We start from the raw sequence: 20,132 nt of genomic DNA, 5'->3' as shown, positions 1-20,132 counted from the left end.
ATCTCAGCAAGCACTGCAGCTTCCTCACCAGGAACTGCCTGCACTCAAGCAGGGCCAAATCCATCTCCAGAGCTGGGCTATTTCTTTTCGCTCCAAGAAACCCATCAACTGGGAGGCCAACCTCCATCTGGAATGTGCTCTTGGTTGTAAGTTACCACCTATTTGGAGTGTGCACGCCTGAGGCTCCTGTGAGGGAATTCTACTTCCCACACTGGAAGCACAAGAGAGAAACGGGTTCATTTCACGGAAGCATTTCTGTCATACAGATTTTTTATTTTTATTAGTAACACAGAGAGGGCATTTTGTATAAATTTCAATTTCTTAATCTGATCAGTTTAAAGAAAGTGTATAAAAGGACACACACACCACTATGTTACATATTTATACAATGGATGCCTAAAAGAAAGGTAACTGAGATAAAGCCAGGAGTGCTATTACCTATCCTAAAATTAAAAAGTAATCCCCCAACTTAGAGCTAATGAAGAGTTAAAACTCCTTGATGTAGATGCATAACTCATCTTATGCAGAAAACTCTCCCAAATGGCAACATCGCCCACCCCACATGCTCTCCTACGATGTGACCTTACCACATCGCTCAACGAGGATGGGGAGAGTCCCATGTCCCCAGCCCGCTGAAGCTGGATGGGTGTGCACGGGCTTTGCCAGAATAAAAGTACCACAGAAGTGACATTACGGAACTTCTGAGTTTAGGTCAGAAAAGGTGATGCAGCCTCTGCTTGGTTCTCCTCGGGGTGGGTGGGAGCCAGGTGCCACCTAAGCCCACCCACCCTGAGGATACCGTGAAAAGGAGTATATGGTTCCTCCAGCCGCGAACCCAGCTGAGCTCCCAGCCAACAACCAGAATCAACTGCCAGCCACACTGAGTGATCCGTCTTGGCCTGCCAACCTAATCGAAGCTCCCTAAGATTGTCCCAGCTGACATCTTACCGCGACCAGAGGAGACCCCATGCGAGAACTGCCCAGCTAAGCCCTTCCCCCAAATTGTGACTCTTAAAGTTGCCAACAAAATGAGGGGGTTGTTGTAAATAAGTTTGAGGTAAGTTGTTATGCAGCAACAGTGACGAGAACACCAACTACCTGGGGGGGGGGGAAAGTCTCCATAATAAAACTGTCTCGTCTGGGTATGTTTTTTAAACATCCAAATTAAAATAAGTAAAAGCAAACCACGTACAAAACAAGTACTTTAAAACTCAGAAAGAGTTACGTTAATTTGCAAATAAGTTTACAGGAAGGGATATAATGTGGTGGTTGGAAGGGATATAATGTGGTGTGTGGAGTGAACAGATGAGAATGTGGAAAGGAGCAGGACTGAAACAGAAGAACATTTCTGGGGAAGAGTGGCTTGTTTCCACTAAGTGGGAAATTCCTCAAGTAGAAGCAAGGTTCTTGGTTAAATGGAATGTTCCATGATAAAAATGACTTTGCTCCCCCAAATGTACCTACCCCACCCCAAATGTTTGTGTTCTATTTATTTTTATTTTCTCTGAACAAGCACACGGTGGAGTCTAGTTTGGAAGGTGTGGGCAGGCTCTGGAAGGCACATTCAGGCGTGTGTGTCTGTGGTGTGCGGGCAGGAGACGACCCACAAGTCAGCAGAAAGGGACAGTGAAAGGGAGTAAAGACATTTGGTCAAACTTACCCGTGTTTATCGTGACCTCTACATTCGCAAATACAGAACCAGCCAGTGTTCCATAACCTGGCAGGAAAAGTCACGGCTGCTTCGATGTCTCGGGTGCTCACGTGCCTGGAGCTTCTCCACGGTGCCAAGAAAACAGTTTAGCGCAAAACTTAGCCTTGACAAAGGTGAGTACACGAGGTGCGCTCAGACAGAATACCACCATGTTTTATTTAAGTTCTTTTTTATTTTCCTCCACACTGGCAAAAGTTCCGAGGGAGCTTAAAGTTTTGTAAACATTTTAACTATCCCTCTTCCCCACCCCCCACTTTTGAATTTACAAAGCAAAGGAGAGCAGGAGTCCCAAGTTTGAATGGTTCCCCATCTCCTCATGCTATTTGATCCAAAAACTATATACAAGTTTGTAGCAGTCTCTGTATAGTTATTGTACATGTTTGGGAGGGAGGGAGGAAGGCAAGAAGGGATAGGGAGAATGGTGACCCAAAAGAATAAAAATAGAAACCAAATATAATCAGCCAAAACCAAACTGCTCTCAGAGCAACTCCAGCCTTCTTCAGGCAATGATGACAGAAAGAAAAGGTGCTCGACTAGGAGCCACCGAACCACAGCACTTCTCACACAGGGACGGACGGTCCAATGGCTCCAGACCAAAGTGTGATTGGCAATTCCAGGTGATGTTCTGTGGGGGGCTGAGGGAGGCAGGAAGAGTACTTGTTTATAAATAGGGCTTGAATACGTCTGTAACTGAAGTGAAGGGGTATTAGGGGGCCATGATCAGAAGCCAAAGCCAGGCTTCTCTCCCCCATTCTCTCCCATCCCCTCCACCCCACTGCATTCTCCTGTGTAGTGGTTTCCATGGATGAAGGTCTTAAAGATGGTCAGGTTTTGTATGTTTTCTTTTCGGAAAAGGCAAGCAACTTGCCATTCCAGAATCTTTAAACAGAACCTTTTGGGGCCACAGCAAGACACACACACAATGCTCTGAGGAACCAGATGAAATTCCGGGCTTTTATCAGAAGCAAAAGTTTATCCCTATCCAAAATGAAATTATACAAATTCATACATATGGTAAAGATCCTAGCTGCCTCTTAAACGAGACAAATTTTCAGCAGAAAGGCCCAAAACAAACTGGTCCTAGTCCTCTGAAGTAAAAATATTTATGGGAAAAATCAGTTTTTGTAAGAAAGGAAAAATTAAGAATAAGTTCTTCTCCCAGGCCATAGAGTTTCCTTTGTCCAATCAGGTTGGAGTATGCCAAGGGAGAAGTCAGCTTGCTTGGAAGTCACTACCTAATGAAGAAAAACATGAATCCTTTCTCCGAAAGGATGCTCAGAAAGAACAGGCGAGGGGTGTGCAACATCAAACCAATCCAATCTAAACTCCACCCCACTCAGGGCCTCTTTGATGCAATCCCAGAGTTAACAGTGGCAATGCAACCTTCAGACTGGGGGTGCTCTGACTGTCTTGTTGGACACTCAAGTCACAGTTCATGGCATTGTGTGGCTGGCCAATGTCTGTTACCATTAACTCTCTTCACGATTGCACCAGTTAGACCCCTTGCTCTTACGGGGAGTTAAAAAGAAGAAAAAGAAAATAGGAGGGAAAAAAGTGACATAAGAAAGTAAATAGCTATTGGCAGATCCCAACACACTTTCTGGGACACAGTAGATGAAATCACGGCACAGTAAACAGGTGCTGCCCAAAATCAGCCTTGTTGGGGAGGAATCCCCACTGCCACCCCCAAGACACAGGGTCCAGTCCACTTATCTAGTCTGAGATGCTCACCAACGAAAACAATTTAAAGAATCTTGGACACAAAGGGCTAGAAGAAAAAGCCTGAGATGATCGGTTCTGTGATTTGTTGCAGAGTGATAAAGAGTAAATGGTGAGTAAGTGTTGTGTCCAAAGGTGGAGAATCCATGGTCAGCAGAGAGGAGAAGGAAGGCCAGTCCACTGGCAGGTGCTCAGTAGTCATCCAAAGTCTCGATTTCACCCATATTGAGTCGCTCTGATGAAGCATTGACTGAAAACCCTGCCGGAAAAAATTGGCAATGAGTGACCACACCCGAACAACCATGGGGCTTGAATTCCCATCAGTGGGCTGAAAGAGAAGTCTCTCGTGTTTTAGCTTGCCATAGGGATACTAAAGAAAGGAAGAAGAAAGAAGAATGAAGGTCGGAGAGTGGTATTCTGCCCTTGCAGTGAGAGATTCTTTATTTTTATTTACTCCTCAGGGTTCTGGTATAATTTAATTAGGGAGGGAAAAAATGAATTACGAACTAGTGCCTTAGCGATTCCTGAGAACAATCTGGCTGTAAGCATGTGTTAAGGCCAAGTCAGGGGGGCTGGCGGGGAAAGTTCATTCAGGATGGGCACTTTAATAGAGATGTGGGCAGAGGGGAGAGAGAGAATAACATATGCCAAATACTTTGTAACTACCTGACCAGAAGACTGAATTCTAAGTGGGATAGATATTACTTCAGTCCCACTGGCTATTGGGAATACTTTTTCCCCCTCAATGGGTCAAAAACTTTTTCAAAGTTTCGGCCAAGAGCTTTTGCCATTCGAGGATAGGACGCTTCAGGCAAGATCCACTACATGATCCTGTGAGCCCTGAGAGTAGAGAGCACAAAAAGATTACAGTGCTTGCAAAGGAAGGGATTTCAGTTAGCCATATGGATTAACCAAAATGGAATCTGGTTTAGAGAAAGTAATCTTAGTACCACCATCGAAGGCAACGATCAGTACTCACAAACACTACCAACGTTTGAAAACCTAATCCCTTCAGCCACACATATGTAATTTTTCGATAAACTTCATAACCAGAGATAGATAAAGTATTATTAACAGGGCTTCTTTGGAACAAGGGACTCCCAAAAAGCTTTCAGTTCATCTACTCTAAATGAAATCTGTTCAATCTGTTTCAGCTCTTATTTGAGTATCAAAAAGTAAACTCTCCTATGTAAAAGCAGTTAGTTGTTAACATTACTTGAGTGTTCTGCCCCCTTTTTTCTTTAATGTTCAAGTTTTCAAACAAAGACACATTTTATTTATTTTTTTAATGTTTGTTTGTTTATGACAGAGAGAGACAGAACCCGAGGCAGGCTCCAGCCTCTGAGCTGTCAGCACAGAGCCTGATGCGGGGCTCAGACCCACGAACCGCAAGATCACGACCTGAGCCGAAGTCCGACGTTTAGCCAACTGCACCATAACGGTGCCCCAAACAAAGACACATTTTAAATGTATGGATAATAGGGGCACCAGGGTAGCACTGTCACGTAAGCGTCCGACTTTGGATCAGGTCATGATCTCACGGTTCATAGGTCTGAGCCCCACATCAGGCTCTGTGCTGACAGTGTAGAGCCTGCGTGGGATATTCTCTGTCTCTCTCTGTCTCTGTCTCTGTCTCTCTCTGCCCTTCCCCCACTCACACTTTCTCTCTCTCAAAATAAATTAACTTTAAAAAAAAATAATTAAAAAGGCTCACATAATAAAAATAGCTTAATTACACTATATTCTTGACTCAAAATATCAAGATTTGATATTCCTCAAGAGGAAGAGACAGACAGGGAGAGCAAGAGGGAGAGTGAGCGAGGAAGCTGTGGTACAAGTTGCTTACAAGGCCTAAGACTACAAGGGGTTAGGGTTCCAAACCCCAACCGTAGTTCTACCCATCAACTGTGTTCCCACAGCCCACGAGACTTTTGTCTTGAAAATAACAAAAGGCTTAGTGTCCCTATTTGAAAGTAACAGTTTAATTAGGTAACTATAAAAACTTAAAGACCAAACAGCTTATGAAATGAGCTATGACTCTATTCAGAAGCAGGTTTTTGACTTCACATGTATCTCAAGAACAGATGAACCGTGATAAAAACAATGAGCTACATGTGATAAAAGTGGAAACGTAATAAAAACACAAACTAAATTAATTTTAATCATGTGAAGACGGAAAAAAAGTGGGCCAAAAAAAAGTTCCTTACCCATGTCAGTACTTATTAATCGACAATATGTCAATTACTGGGCTAAGCTTTTAGCAGACATGGTTTCATTTACTGGTCACAAAACCCAGCACAATGGGCAATACAAAGGAGGATGTAAGCCCACTGTGCCTGGTTCTAAAGACTACACTCTGTTAGGATCAGAACAAATGACTACCTCTCACTCACATGACTTCTTTAAGGTCTGAGAGATCTTTTTCTTTTTTTTTTTTTTTTTTTTTAGTGTTTATTTTTGAGAGAGAGAGAGTGTGTGAGAGCAGGAAAGGGACAGAGAGGGAGGGAGACAGAGGATCCGAAGCAGGCTCTATACTGACAGCAGAGAGCCCGATGTGGGGCTCAAACTCACAAATGCTGAAATCATGACCTGAGCAGAAGTCGGATGCATAACCTACTGAACCACCCAGGCACCCCTGAGCGACTGTTCTTATAAGGGAAGTATGACTGGGGGGAAATGCTGTTGTGTGTGAAACTTATCATATCCAAATAATGGATACTGGTTCACAAGGGCACCCTTCTATTTTAGAAGCAAAGTTCTCTTTTGATCAGTGACTACTTTCTCAATGGATAATTCTGGACCAAATTAGAACCTGTCTATTCTGTGCATGGGTTACTGTGACTGATGGACATTTATTAATCTTTCTCAATCTGTAAACCAATTAAGACATGTATCAATTAAAATAGTAATAAATAGAAATGAGAAGGTAAGGGACAGAAATTAGTAATTATCAGAAGCATTTTCAGAGAGAAATTTAAATGAGCAGAAATTTTCATTAAAAGGTACAAGCCCACACAAATGAGTCTTCTCTATACTCTGTTGAACGTTTTATTTCCCTTATATATATTTTTTCTTCCCCTTCAAGATAAATCGATTCCTTAAACTCTATTCCTAAAATAATCTCTCATTCTCCTGAAGGGAGTTTTAAGTCCCTTTCTTTCTGGGGTCTGTAAGAGGGATGGGGTCAGACTGAATATTTAATTCAAAGAGCTTTACCTCCTTTTCAGAAGAACCTTTTCTCTGATAGCCTACCCTTCGAGAGCCACAGCTAAAGAGCAATAAATAAGGTCTCCTTAGGTAGAGCCCACATCCAGAATTTTAGGAACACTTTTAAATCTATATTCACCCACTTCTGTCAAAACTGGATGAGATGTGAGACTGTTCAATCCATTCTTAACATAAATTTCTGAGACAGGCAGAAGAAAACAGCGTTTCACCAGACCTCTCTGGTTCCAAGCCAGCTTTCAGGCCTCAGTTCCAAAGGACAATCCACAAAGGTAGGTTTTTATTACTGACATTTTGTTTTTCTCCAGGGCAGGAAACTGCGCAGGGAAGGCAGGGACCCTGAGGGCAGAGGAGGATGGCAATCCACCTCTCACTGCGTTTGCGGCTCACAGGGGCATCACCACCTGATGTCACCCTGGACCCACCCAACACACTTCAACAACCACATCCTTACTCCATCAGCCTGCTCCATTTTCCAGGGCTCATCCTTTCAGCAAATGGCAACACTACCCATCCTGCTGCCCAAACCCTTCCATTCCCCGTGTCCAGCCAATTCTGTCCCCTAAGTTTCTGAAATCCATCTAACTCCTCTCCATCTACTGCCAAAACCCTATTCCAGGCCACCAGGACCTTTCACCTGGTCTATAGTGCAGCCTTATTAGTCTGTCTCCTGCCTGGGCCAACATCCCAACCTGCTATCTTTGCCAATATAATCATTCTATTCCAGAAAGCATGGTCTTTAATAGCCTATTTTACATTCATTAAAAAAAAAGAGAGAGAGAGAATCATCTTAATTTCATCATAGCCTGTGAGGGTGTGAGGCCTATTTAAGAAACACAAGGGGCCTGCATCAACTTTGTCTAGATGGTTTATTATTCCAGAAACACTAATGCCTGTCCTTCCTGCCAGTCTTTCAAAGCCCCAGTTCTGGTGTCACCATTCCCATGAAGCTGTCCTAGCAAGAAGATTCTGGTTCTCAATGCTAGACAAGAATAGCTGTGGCCAACGGAAGAGTGGGAAGGAAACAGGCCTCCTATGAAATCCCAGCCCTACTGCTGAGCAGCTACGTGACTTTAGAAAATGTTCTAAATCCTCTGGGCCTTGATTTACTCACTGGTAAACTGGAAACATGACCTGGGAAGGCAGAATGACTCTGAAAATTGGATATACATACATACATAATGGATATCGACAAATACTAGTTGTTTGAATACCTGATTGGATTTATGGTCAGCTTCTTACAAATCAGCATTTAAATTTTTACAACTTTTACTTTTCTCCATTAGCATTATCTTCCAACTAAATTAAAAGGTCTTTCAGGAAAATTCATATTAAATATGAAATTTAAGCCTTCAAAGTTTACAGCACCAGACAATGTAAGTAAATACTTTTCGTATTCCCTAGAGCACACAAGGCATAGCTCTTACACTGATGTGCCGAGTAAATATTACTTAATTTAAGCTGGTTTAAAAAATTAATTTTATATAAGAAATATTTCCCTTTATGAAAAACATTCCATCATGGGACTCAATGATACTGCTATAACCTGCACACCCCAACACCCAGCTGAGACTTTAGGCCTTTGCTCACCTAATAAACTGGGATCTGCTCGGACCATCTTCTGCTTTTTCTTCTTCTTGCCACTTTGTACGGCCTCAAAATTGGATTGTTGGTTGTTGCTTTGATTGGTCTGAAATACTGAATGGAGTGCACTGTGATTCATTCCCCACACAGAGTCCTGTGAAACAAGATGTCACAACTGAGGTTACACAGTGGACACAAGTGTGGTCCCCTCTAAGAAAATGGTGGATTTGCCCTTACCTTATCAGGTACGAGATTAAAAACAGAATGCCTATCATGGATTCTGGTAATAGGGAAACCAAGAGGAATTCACTGGGCCACTCTTTCCCTTCACTTAGATTCAGACATCCCATTCAAGTTCTGTGCCTCCAAAAGGCCTGTCCTGGTAACTCCAGGTATCCACCCCACCGTGACAACACATCCGTCAAAATGTCTCTGGTATACAAGGAGTCTGTACCATCCACCAGGAAACCAAATACACAGCAAATAATCAAACAGACTTCTGTACTCCAGCAATTTACAGCAGAGTATAAGGTCCCTTTGTCTCTGAGCCCCAGGACAGCGAGGACAGGCTGCAGGCTAGCTGGCAGCATGTTACCAAACAAAATTAGTATCATGTATTTTATTCCCACTGGCAATCCTAGAAGAGATCTGGTCCCCAAATGTTATCCATACACTTTGTACCAACTAGTTAAACTATGAAACAGTCTATAAGCCATTCACACTTGCCTGTTGCTCTTACTAGAACAATTCCATTTTAAACTGGGATCTGATTCAATGAGCTAGTGGAAGGCACAGGTGGTGGCAGTGGCAGGGGAAGAGTGGAGAGAGCGCGGTGAAAGGACAAGCCCGGCTATGTGCACATGTGCACGCACAAGGGGCCTCCACCTTCCAATTTAGGCACACGGCGACGCCATCTCACAAATGCAAAGAGCGGTCTGTATTGCTACACAACATCTTCCCTTCTGATCCCTCATTTCTCCTGGTGCTGTTCATGTTTATACCTCTCACTTTCCTTCACTTGATCCCCGTTAGCCCATCTACCCAAATGGATTTTAAACGCCTTGTACTTCACTGTATCTTTTATACAGTGAATATATGTAATGACCGATATGAAATGACCGATAACAAACATGATCTCTAACACAATTACAGGACTAAAGAACACGAATATTCTTAAGCTCTCCATGAGCCTTGCCAGCTCATCTTTCATAAAACTTGTATAACTGATCCTCATTATTCACAGATTCCAGATTTGCAAATTCACTCACTGGCTATAGTTTATTTGTAACCCCAAAATCAAAACTTGCAATGCTTTTATGGTTATTCTGAATATGCAAATGTACAGAGCAGTGAAAACTCTGCCTTGCCTGAGGAACACATTTCCAGCTAAGGTGGAACAGGGCAGTAAGCTGCCTTCTTGTCTTAGCTCCCATACTGTGAACAAGTATCTTTTTCAGCCTATTTAGTGTCATGATTTTCACATTTTTATGCTTGTTGGTGCTGTCACTGTTTGCAATGACCCCACGTTTAAAGTGCTGTCTGGTGTTCCTCAGTGCAAGAAGGCTGTGCCACACCTTATGGAGAAAATACACTTGTTAGATAAGCGTTATTCAGGCATGAGCTCTTATGCTGCTGGCCATGAGTGCAATGTTAAGGAATTAACAATATATTAAATAAGGCATCTTTAAACAGAAACACGCATAAAACAAGGTTACATATTGATCGGCTGACAAAAATGTTGTGACCAGAGGTTCACAGAAACCTAACTGGATGTTTCCCCTGGAGCAACAGGTTCACTCTCCGCTAATTCAGTGTCAGTGGTGATCTACAAAACAGAACTACCACGAATAACGAGAACTGACTGTACTTTTACATCCCCATCAACAACACACGAACGTCTGACATGCTACAGTAGTGTCAATATTGGGTACAGTGGATCCTGCGCACTGGAGATTTAACATTTGTAGGTGTTAACTACTCAAAAAATTTATGGGTCTATGACAAATTGGAATTTGCAATTTGAGGAAGATGTACGCACCACGGAAAATGGAACAGAGAACGATTATATGTGCTATTTGGGAAATTTGCAAAAAGTCTCTGGATATGTAATTTGAAATTATCAAGTCTGCCACATTTCTTCTTAAGTGTATTTATTTAATCGAGAGACAGAGACAGAGACAGAGAGACAGAGAGAGAGAGAGAGAGAGAGAAAGAAAGAGAAAGGGAATGAGCAGGGGTGGGGCAGAGAGAGAAAGAATCCCAAGTAGGCTCTGTGCTGCCAGGGAGGAGCCCAATGTGGGGCTCGATCCCATGAAGCACAAGATCATGACCTGAGCCGAAATTCAGAGTCGGACGATGGACCCAGGTGCCCCAAATCTACCACATTTTAAAAAGCTACGGTATAAAAATGGTATCTTCTGGGGCACCTAGGTAGCTCAGTCAGTTAAGAGTTTGACTTCGGCTCAGGTCACGGTGTCACAGTTCGTGAGTTCGAGCCCACACCGGACTCTCTGCTATCAGTGCAGAGCCCACTTTGGATCCTCTGTCTCCCCTCTCTCTCTGCCCCTCCTCCGCTTGCATGCATGCTCGCTCTCTCTCTCAAAATAAACATTTTTTAAAAATGGTATCTTTGGGGCACCTGGGTGGCTTAGTCAGCCAAGCGTCCAACTTCAGCTCAGCTCATGATCTCATAGCTCGTGAGTTCAAGCCCCGCGTCGGGCTCTGTGCTGACAGCTCGGAGCCTGGAGCCTGTTTCGGATTCTGTGTCTCCCTCTCTCTCTGCCCCTCACCCACTCGCATTCTGCCTCTGTCTCTCTCAAAAATAAACAAACATTAAAACAAAAATTTTTTAACTGCCTCTCAGGAGCACCATACAAACTACTGCCTCATTCATACCTGCTGCTGCTGCTGCTGCTGCTGCTGCTGCTGCTGCTGCTGTTGCTGCTGCTGCTGCTGCTGTTGCTGCTGCTGCTGCCGTTGGTTGGCTTTCTGTTTGGCACGGCGCTCGAGGAACTGCTTGGCAAACTCCTTGGCCTCAGATGTATCTCCTAGATAGGCCCTAATATAATCATGGACCTCATAAGGAGATTCTACTTCTTTCAGGAAAGAAACAAATGTGGGAACTGCAACATGAGAGGGGAGAAGACATAAAAAGTAACAATGAAATATCACATGCAAGAAATCGGTTTCAGTTTTTAATATACTGTCACACCTACGACCAACTCAATCATGTAAACTTGAAAGGTAAGCAGTTACTGTGTTAAATATTCTTTAATCTACTGAGGAAAAAAAAAAAAGCCCACTGTCATTGCAATGACCAAAATCATCTCAAATAGCATCAAGTCCAACAAAGACACATCATGCATGCTTAGTTTCACTAAATGTTACTTTAGTAAAAACTAAATGTTATATTGATTGAAAAAACTGCTTGCCTAAGAAGTCACCCGGAAATTCATTTTTTCTTTCCTTAAATTCAATCAATTATTTATTAAGTGCTATGATGTGTGTCGGGCACCATGACAGATAACTAAAAATACAACCATACGCCCCGGGAACTTTCACTTCATGGAGATATCATTTGTTTAGAAAGGAATCAAATGGAGCATTGCAAGCAGTGTGGTGCAGGAGAAAAAGCACAAGTATCAGAATTAGACAGACATGGGTTGAAAACCTGACTCTGAAATTTGCTCGCTGTGTGACCTTGATGAATTACTTAACCATTCTGAGCCTCTGTTTCCTAATTTATAAAATGGGGATAATATCACCTACATTGTAAAGGTACCTTAAGAAATTATTGCAAAAATTAAATAACTGGAATAACATATGTTAACTGCTAGAAAGTGCCTAGCACATGACAGGTGCTTAATGAATGGTAGCCATTACTATTATTTACTATTGTTTTCCCTGGTTCTTTCAGACCATTAGATATTGTTAACGATGATGCAAAGGAACGCTTCCGTTCCTTTACTGTTCTGTTTTTAAAACATCCTTGGTTTTAGTAGTTAAGATACTGGAGATAGACTAGTTCAACGTAGCCTATCAGTTACAGGAATCCCTTCCACACCAAGCTGGTCTCTGGTTCAAACATTTGAGGGGAGGGGCAAGGACTCATTTCCATCTAAGGCAGATGATTCTCTTCTGTGATCAACTAACACTTAGAAAGTTTTCTTCAAATTGCCCTCAAACCTTTTCACTTCCACTCACTGGTCCTAGTTTCGTCCAGCACAAAATGAGTCTACTCGCTCTGTCACACAATTCCCACCCCTGCCGCCAAAGGCAGGAAGGGAAAGTTCTCACATCACTTCAGGCTTTTCTCGCCCAGGATAACCTTTGTCTCTACCATGAGTTACCTTCCTATGGACGTGGACTGGCTGGCATGTCCCCCACAAAATGACCCATATGGAACCGTGACCTTCTCTGTCCTGTACATCATAAGACAGCCTGACAATAGTACTTATTTTTTGGCAACCAGTGATAACCTATTTGAGCACAGTATTACAGGACTTTTCTCACAAGCAGTATTTACAATACTATGAAAGAGTCAAGTTCTTACGGTAGGTACAGGATCTGACCTCCATTACCTTTCACCTCCTGAGTTTTGGCCCATTATTCCAATTTGCAAACCTTTTTGGGGCTCCTACTCTGCCATTCCACATGCTGGGTTTCCCTCCCCAATTCTTACCATCCAAGTTATTTGCCGTATTAAGGGCATGAAGCATCTGTTCACACCACTGGGTAAATCCATCTTGGGCTTTATTTACTCCCTGAAAGAGCTTCAGCAACTTTTCTTCTTCTTCTACTTTCTTATTCTGCCGGTTAGACACACCTACAGATTTACTAAAGCAAAACAATAGGGCGATATTATATTCCCAGAAACTGTTACTATATGATTATACTACAACACCATAAATAATGTCTTGGCAACACTGGATGGCTGTCCAGTAATCCAACGCTTGGCTCCAAAAACGAAGAAAAACATAAAACAAAAAAACCCCATACTTCAAATGGATTGGGGGCCAGGGGGACTCAATACCTGCTTACAACCTAGCCTCAGCTAATACATTCTGATTTGTGAATATAGGGTGCCTTGCCACAAAAATGGTTAAATTATTCCTATGTGTCTTTTGGTAAGTTTTTAAATTTTGCTAAGCCTCAGTTTACTCATCTGTAAAATGGTACTAATACTTCTTTGGATTATAAGGAAAAAAGATATCGTATGTCAAGGCCTAGAGCACAGTGCCTGGCAAAGATGCTCAATAAACTGACCGTTGTTTAGAGTCCTATTCTTAATATGTGAGACCCTCAAACGAGAAGAGACAATCTGACAACACTACCATTTATTAAGTAGTCACTATGTGCCAGGCACTTCACTAACTACTTCGTGTGCATTCATTTAATCTGTACAACCACGCCCATGAAATCGTTATTATCATCTTCATTTTACAGATGAGGGAACTGAGGCTCAAAGAGGTTCCCTCTTGCCCAAGGTCACACAGCTAATAAGTGGTAGTGCTGGGATTTGATTCATGTATTTATCATTAAAACCCATGCTCATCCAAGAACACCGTATACTGAGGAAAGAAAGACAAAGGTGAAATGTAATTAATTTACCATAAAAATAAATAGGTTTAAGGTCATTAGAGAGGTGTTTATAATACTCCCTACAGTCTAACTAACTTAAAAATATACATTTAGGAAAAAATGCTAAGATCTAGAGAATATCTTGGAGAAATGTTCAACGACAACAAAAAATACTCTATTCCTCGGGATGTCTGGGTGGCTCAGTCAGTTGAGTGTCTGACTTTGGCTCAGGTCATGATCTCACGGTTTGTGAGATCAAGTCCCATATCGGGCTCTTCACTGACAGTGTGGAGCCTGCTTGGGATTCTTTCTCTCTCTCTTTGCCCCTCACTGACTAATACTTTCTCTCTCTCTCAAAACAAATAAACTTTATATATATATATACTACTCCTAATATTTATTAAGTGGTTACCAAGTGACAGGCAATGGACTAAGTGCCCAGCAATACAAAGAGCCCCTAGACATAATACAGATATGTTTCCATAGGGAAGAAAGCAGTCACCAAACTACAGCCTTCCATGCTTGGACATGGATGAAAACCAGCAAAACCTGAAGAGCTACCTTTTCACGCCCACCCAATATCCCCACTCCACACACGCCCCTCCCCATCCCCCAACCCTCCGAGGAGCATAGGTGTGATCATTTTGAGCCCTACCTGAGACTGGCGTTGTTTTTATTTTTATTTGTAGAATTCCTAGGTCCCACCTCTTTCACTGCATCATCCCAGAATCCCATGTTGGAGTTTTTAGTGTCTGCATTACTCCAGATACTACTGACTAGGTCAGACGCCCACTGATTAGGGGGACCAGTATTTATAGAGCCCCAAACAGAATTCCCAATGCTGGTGTGCAAGTTGGAATGCTGTTAAGGAAGAAGAAACAAATGATGTGGTTAACAATACCAAAAATATAAAAAGAGAGTCCACAAAAGTTTGAAAAGGTCACTTCTAACACCAATCCACACCATGCGTGCTTAGGAAGCCGAACCCACCGTATTGTTCCGGGCTCTGTTTGGTTGCTGGTGCTGCTGCTGCTGCTGTTGCTTCTGCATCTGCCTGGCTTCTTCCTGCTGTATCTCTAGAAGAGACTTCGCAGTACCTGCAGGTTTGCTGACATTCCCCCAACCTGAGAGTTTTTGCTGCTGCTGCTGCTGCTGCTGCTGGAGAGCTTTCATCAATTCCCTCTGCTGCCGCCTTTGCTGTTGCACAAAAATAGGAGCTAGCTTAAGATTCTGGATTTTAAAATACTGGTTACAAATATCCAGTGTGGTAAATGGAATGGAAATACATAATAGCTGTACAAAATTAAGCGCCTGACAGGGTTAACTACTTTGCTTCAAATAAAGATGTAAACTACCAGAGGTGCCGAAAGGAGAATAAAAAGATCAAATGCAGAATTCCTTCTTAAAAATTAAGTAGGACTTTTGGTTAAGTATAGAAATGAAAATCATATGAACTTCCTAAAGCCCTACCAAAATGACAGGAAAAAAATAATAAAATACACAGATACATACACATACATACGTATATGTGTGTGTATATATATGTATGTATGTATGCACATATACATATGCTTTTAAAAAGCATAAACCCATAAGGACAAAAACAACAAAACAGATTTTACAAGCTGAAAAGCAGGGGTGCCCGTCCCTCTCTCTGCTCCCCACCCCCCGACATGAGAGCGCATGCACTCTCTCTCTCAAAATAAATAAATAAACTTTAAAAAAAAAAAAAGAAAAAAAGAAAAAAAATCTCAGGTCTTTAAAAAAAGAAAGAAAGAAAAAAGAAAAGCAAATAATGACACCCAATGTAACAGACCCAGTAAACTGAAACCTAAGTAAATGAAGCTCAGAAACAGGCTAATTCATCTAGAAAGCTCAGGAATTAAAAGTGTGGGTAACAGAGGAAAACCTGCCTGAAAATCTGTAAAAAGTAGCAGTTAAGATCCCAGCTGCCTCTGCAAGGCGACGTAAGTGGGCAGCTCTCAGAAAACGGAAAAGTTCCTCTTTAGAGAGGCTGAGCCAGATTGGTGGGTTATTCTGTGGGGAAGCTGACCTAGCACAAAAGGATACACCTATAAAATACAAATAGATGGGAGGACTCCCCCAACAGAACAGCCCTGCGAGAGATCACTGCGGCAAAGCCCACCAAAGTCTTGTGTATGCCAGAATCTCTAATCCTAAATATAAATAAACAGCTCAGGACCGATTTGACATAAGCTTCTAAAATGAAAGCCAAAGATCAAATTAAAAGAAAAAAAAAAAAAAAAAGAAATTCAGTGGAAACACAAACAAGGGAAAATGGGAACAAGCTAGCTTTTTTAAAAGGTATCAGTAAGTAATTTTAGAAAGGTAAGAAGTGAATTCAATGAAAAAAAAAAGAGGCTGTAAAAAGAAACACTTAGAGAACAAAATACTCAGGGAAATTTGAAATAAGATCACATACATTACAGCTCAACAGAAGGACTGAAACGGAAGATAAAGGAAATGCTCCCATCAAAAAAGATAAAACGGTTAAAAATAAGAGAGAAATTATGAGAAAAAAAACAGTCCAGGAGGGCAACATACAAATGGTAAGAATTTGAGAAAGAAAATAGACCAAGCTGTGCAGCAAACCAAGAGCACCCAGATTTGAACAGGATGGGGGGGGGGGGGCATGCAAAGGGTACCTCCAGGAAAGAATGAAATACAATTATCCTAGGTTTACCTACATGAGAAATATCTACTGAGTAGCATTTTATACCTCTTGAAGAGTGTGAAAAAGTAACAGTTCAAAGAGAATTAATCAAATGAAAACACAAATAAGGCAACCATTAACTTCTGACTGACTGAATGATGAACAAGTCCCAGGATTCCAACTCTGATGACCACTATTATTTTTTCATTCAGCAGAGACCAAAGATACTGGAACAGTTTCTAGTCTTAGAGTAGATCTATTCTGCTCTGCATCTACTTGTTGGTAACTTTTTAGAAAATAAATTATTTTACAGGAAGTGGTCCTTCTTTTTTTAGAGGGTGGGAAAGAAGGTAATTTTTAAGATGAAGAAAGTTTCACCTACTGGATAAGGTCAAGCACTCTACATGGTGAGTATGTATAGACAACTCCCCCTTCTCTGTGTACCCACGGCCTTCAGTGAACCACACCCCCCAGATCCAAAAATGACGACTGCTCTGCCTCAACTCATATCCACGAAAAGCACTTTCTTCAAGACTCTGCTACTCCTGCCATCTTTTCAGAGGCCTCCCTAGATCACATGACCTAAAATGAGGCACTCAGTTGCTACCACCACCAATTTTTCTCCATCTCCCTTCAACCCGAAGGCAAGCTTTATAAAAGCAGAGAATTTTGTCTGTTTTAGAATCAGCTAAACTCACCTACAACTGAGTAGGTGTCAGCAAATATGTGATGGATAAACGGACAAATGGATGGGTGAACGGATGAATTAATACGGTACCTAATAGCATGCTGAACCAAACCATTTTCTTATTCATTTTCTCTTCTGTCAAGAACTGTATTCTTCCCTTTCCTCCCTTTACTTCACTCTTTTGTATCCGTCTTATCCTAATGATAAACGGTAGGATGTAGACTCACAAGTAGAGAGACTTTATTTCTGTCATATTTAAATTTTTCTAGGCTAGTCAGAAAACCCAGTATCCTTAAAGAGATGTATTCTGCATTCTAAAAATCTAATTTGTAAGAAACATATCTATATAAAACTCACCCATAATTATGAAAACTCCATGTACTTTTATTTATTAGCTACTTCCTCAAGAACATTCACATTACCTAATCTTTTTTAAATGCTTATTTATTTTAAGAGAGCAAGTGAGCATGAGCAGGGGAGGGGTGTAGAGAGAGAATCCCAAGCAGGCTCCGCACTGTCAGAGCAGAGCCCGACTCAGAGCTCGATCCCATGAACTGTGAGATCACGATCTGAGCCAAAATCAAGAGTTGGACGCTTAACCAACTGAGCCACCCAGGTGCCCCTCATGTTACCTAATCTTAATGTTATTCCTATCAGCAACTTCACAGTTGCTGGAGTCACCAAATTCTAGACTCGCTAAAGAGCTTAATGATGAACATCCAATTCAGACACACAGCAACTATGACAATAATCATGACCTTTACTAACCACCCACCCATAATGCACCCCAGCTATCCTGGAACACTGACTAGAGCACTTTTACTTTTAAAACGTACCTCTTCTCGAAGCTGCCGTTCTCGTTCCTCTTCTAGTTTTTGGATTTCAGCCAATGACAGCGTTGCCTGGGACTGACATGCTGTTGTATTGGACTGCTGGCCCCACGTGGAAGAAGAGGGAAGCTAACAAAAAGGAAGGCAGAAGAGTTCATGAGGAAATGTGGACAGGAAACAAAGAGGCAATACTGCATTATATATAGGCAGGGAATTCATGTTTCCTTCAACTCCACTTAAACATTTAACTCAAGATTCCATCCTGCAATCCTTGTGCATATTAGAATTCTCCCAGTTTGCTTTTGAAACTTTTATCACTACTCTAAACCTCAGATTATTTTAGAACTTAAAATATACATGGTACACTTTTATCTACCATTTTGGACTGCAAATTTGTTACACCTGGCACTGATATATATATACAACAATATACAGATACAACGAGTAAGGAGTAAAACAAAACAATCACTACATTTTTAATCCAAGGGGGCAATGAAGGACATGATATGCTACTTTTAGTGAAAAGCTGAAAGACAAGATTTCTGAAGAAAAAGCTGAGGTGGGGAGCTCACAGAAGATGCCAGGCATAGTTCTTAATCAGTATTTTATACAAGTGAATCACTGTTAACCAGGCTGTAGCTTCTAGTCATGAGCACTAGGCTGTTTTTAATAAATAATTCTATTTTTCCTATCCTTTAAAATCACTGACTAAAATAGAGTGTAAATATTTTTTGGGTCCAGAAGACTTTAATGTTCTCAAATGCTTGATTATTTTAAGGGAATCTCTTGGTTGTCTGAGCCAAAAAAACACACACTTTAATTTCAAGACATCTTGTGGCTCTTAACAAACAAACAAGAAAAACCAAATCTAACTAGACTTGAAATATGTTTAATAAAAATCATACAAAATGCCCAAAAAGCCCAAAGAAGAATGGCTCTATAGCAGAAATCTCTGTAACCTGGAGCTGGTGGAATAAGGACACAGTTTAAGCTGTCACTGATATTACCAAACAGCTCTCGGAAGGAGTACCTTCAGCACTACAGAATACCATCGGTCCTGAACGTTTACGTCTGGGGCTGATAGAGGAGGTAGCAGGGGCATTTCTCTCAAAATACACCCCTGCTGTCACCGGGGAGAAGTGAGGAGGGAAGCTAAGAGAGAAAGACTGGGCACTAGGTGGGCAACATTAAGCACAAACGAACTCGTATTATCCACAGGAAATGACATATTGGAAGGCACTATCAAGATCAAATAAGGCAGTAGATCTCAAACACAACAGCAGCATTTGGGAAGGCCTATAAAAATGCAGATGCCCTGGCCCCATATTCGATGAATCAGAAGATCCAAAGGTGAGGCCAGAGAATTTATATGTTTTTAATTCTGATGCATTCAGCCAGTAACCCCCAAAGCTATCTCAAATCCCAGATGTGTCACCCCAGCGTACCCTAGGAACCCATCCCCAGCCCTCTTCAGAGCCTCAATCAGCACAGGAAGAGATGCACTCTCCCTCCACAAGATGGCCTGTTCCCCCTTCCGGCACCTCTGAGTTCCTTCCCACCGCTGTGCCAAAATACGCTTCACTGTACTCTATGCTCCTGACTCACAGGTCTGCTCTGTGGACTAATGGAGAACAAAGCCGTCTTCTTCACATGACAGACAAACGTCTGCAGATACCTATCATTTTCTTTAAGTCTTATTTGCGCATAGAAAATGATATCCCATCGCTCCGTCAACACTGCCTCAGGACATTTTCCAATTCAACCAATGTCCTGTACTGCCCACTCAGAGAACTACAGTTTATCAATCATACTTTTCAGAACAACTCACTCCCAAATCAGAAACTAATAGGGAGTTCAGCACATTCTTCATCACCTGAATGCCTCGTATCTTTCACTAATGTAAGAAAAATTTACTATTTTTTTCTGCCATGACATTGCTACCTTACTTTCCAGCACTGTACTTTATTTTGAAAAATAACCATTACACCTCTGCTAGGATAGTACAAAGTGCTCTGTAGACCTTCTCCGCGGCAAAATGGGTGAAAATTGCTTTTCAAAAAATTACTTAAAGCCTCTGGAAGTGAACATACAGGAATATGAAGAAACAGGTCTTCAAGAAAA

The 20,132-nt window shown here is 41.7% G+C and overlaps 1 protein-coding gene across 5 annotated transcripts in view; it reads right to left on the bottom strand.

The window, feature by feature from the left end:
- Positions 1-1,842: 1,842 nt before the first annotated feature.
- Positions 1,843-20,132, bottom strand: part of GIGYF2 (GRB10 interacting GYF protein 2) — a 146,500-nt gene continuing 128,210 nt past the window's right edge. For all 5 annotated transcript variants that reach the window (XM_030327408.2, XM_030327406.1, XM_030327407.1 and 2 more), the window contains 7 exons: positions 18,018-18,140; positions 14,810-15,016; positions 14,475-14,680; positions 12,921-13,075; positions 11,135-11,361; positions 8,246-8,393; positions 1,843-3,689 (listed from right to left, as the gene is read on the bottom strand). In XM_030327408.2, the coding sequence (XP_030183268.1) occupies positions 3,622-3,689; positions 8,246-8,393; positions 11,135-11,361; positions 12,921-13,075; positions 14,475-14,680; positions 14,810-15,016; positions 18,018-18,140 (1,134 nt within the window). In that variant the 3' untranslated portion in view covers positions 1,843-3,621. The remainder of the gene's footprint in view (positions 3,690-8,245; positions 8,394-11,134; positions 11,362-12,920; positions 13,076-14,474; positions 14,681-14,809; positions 15,017-18,017; positions 18,141-20,132) is intronic.

This window comes from Lynx canadensis, chromosome C1 (genome assembly GCF_007474595.2).
Source record: "Lynx canadensis isolate LIC74 chromosome C1, mLynCan4.pri.v2, whole genome shotgun sequence".
NCBI classification, from domain to species: Eukaryota; Metazoa; Chordata; class Mammalia; order Carnivora; family Felidae; genus Lynx; species Lynx canadensis.
Note: the sequence above shows the minus strand (reverse complement) of the source record. Positions and strands in the feature narration are given on the sequence as shown.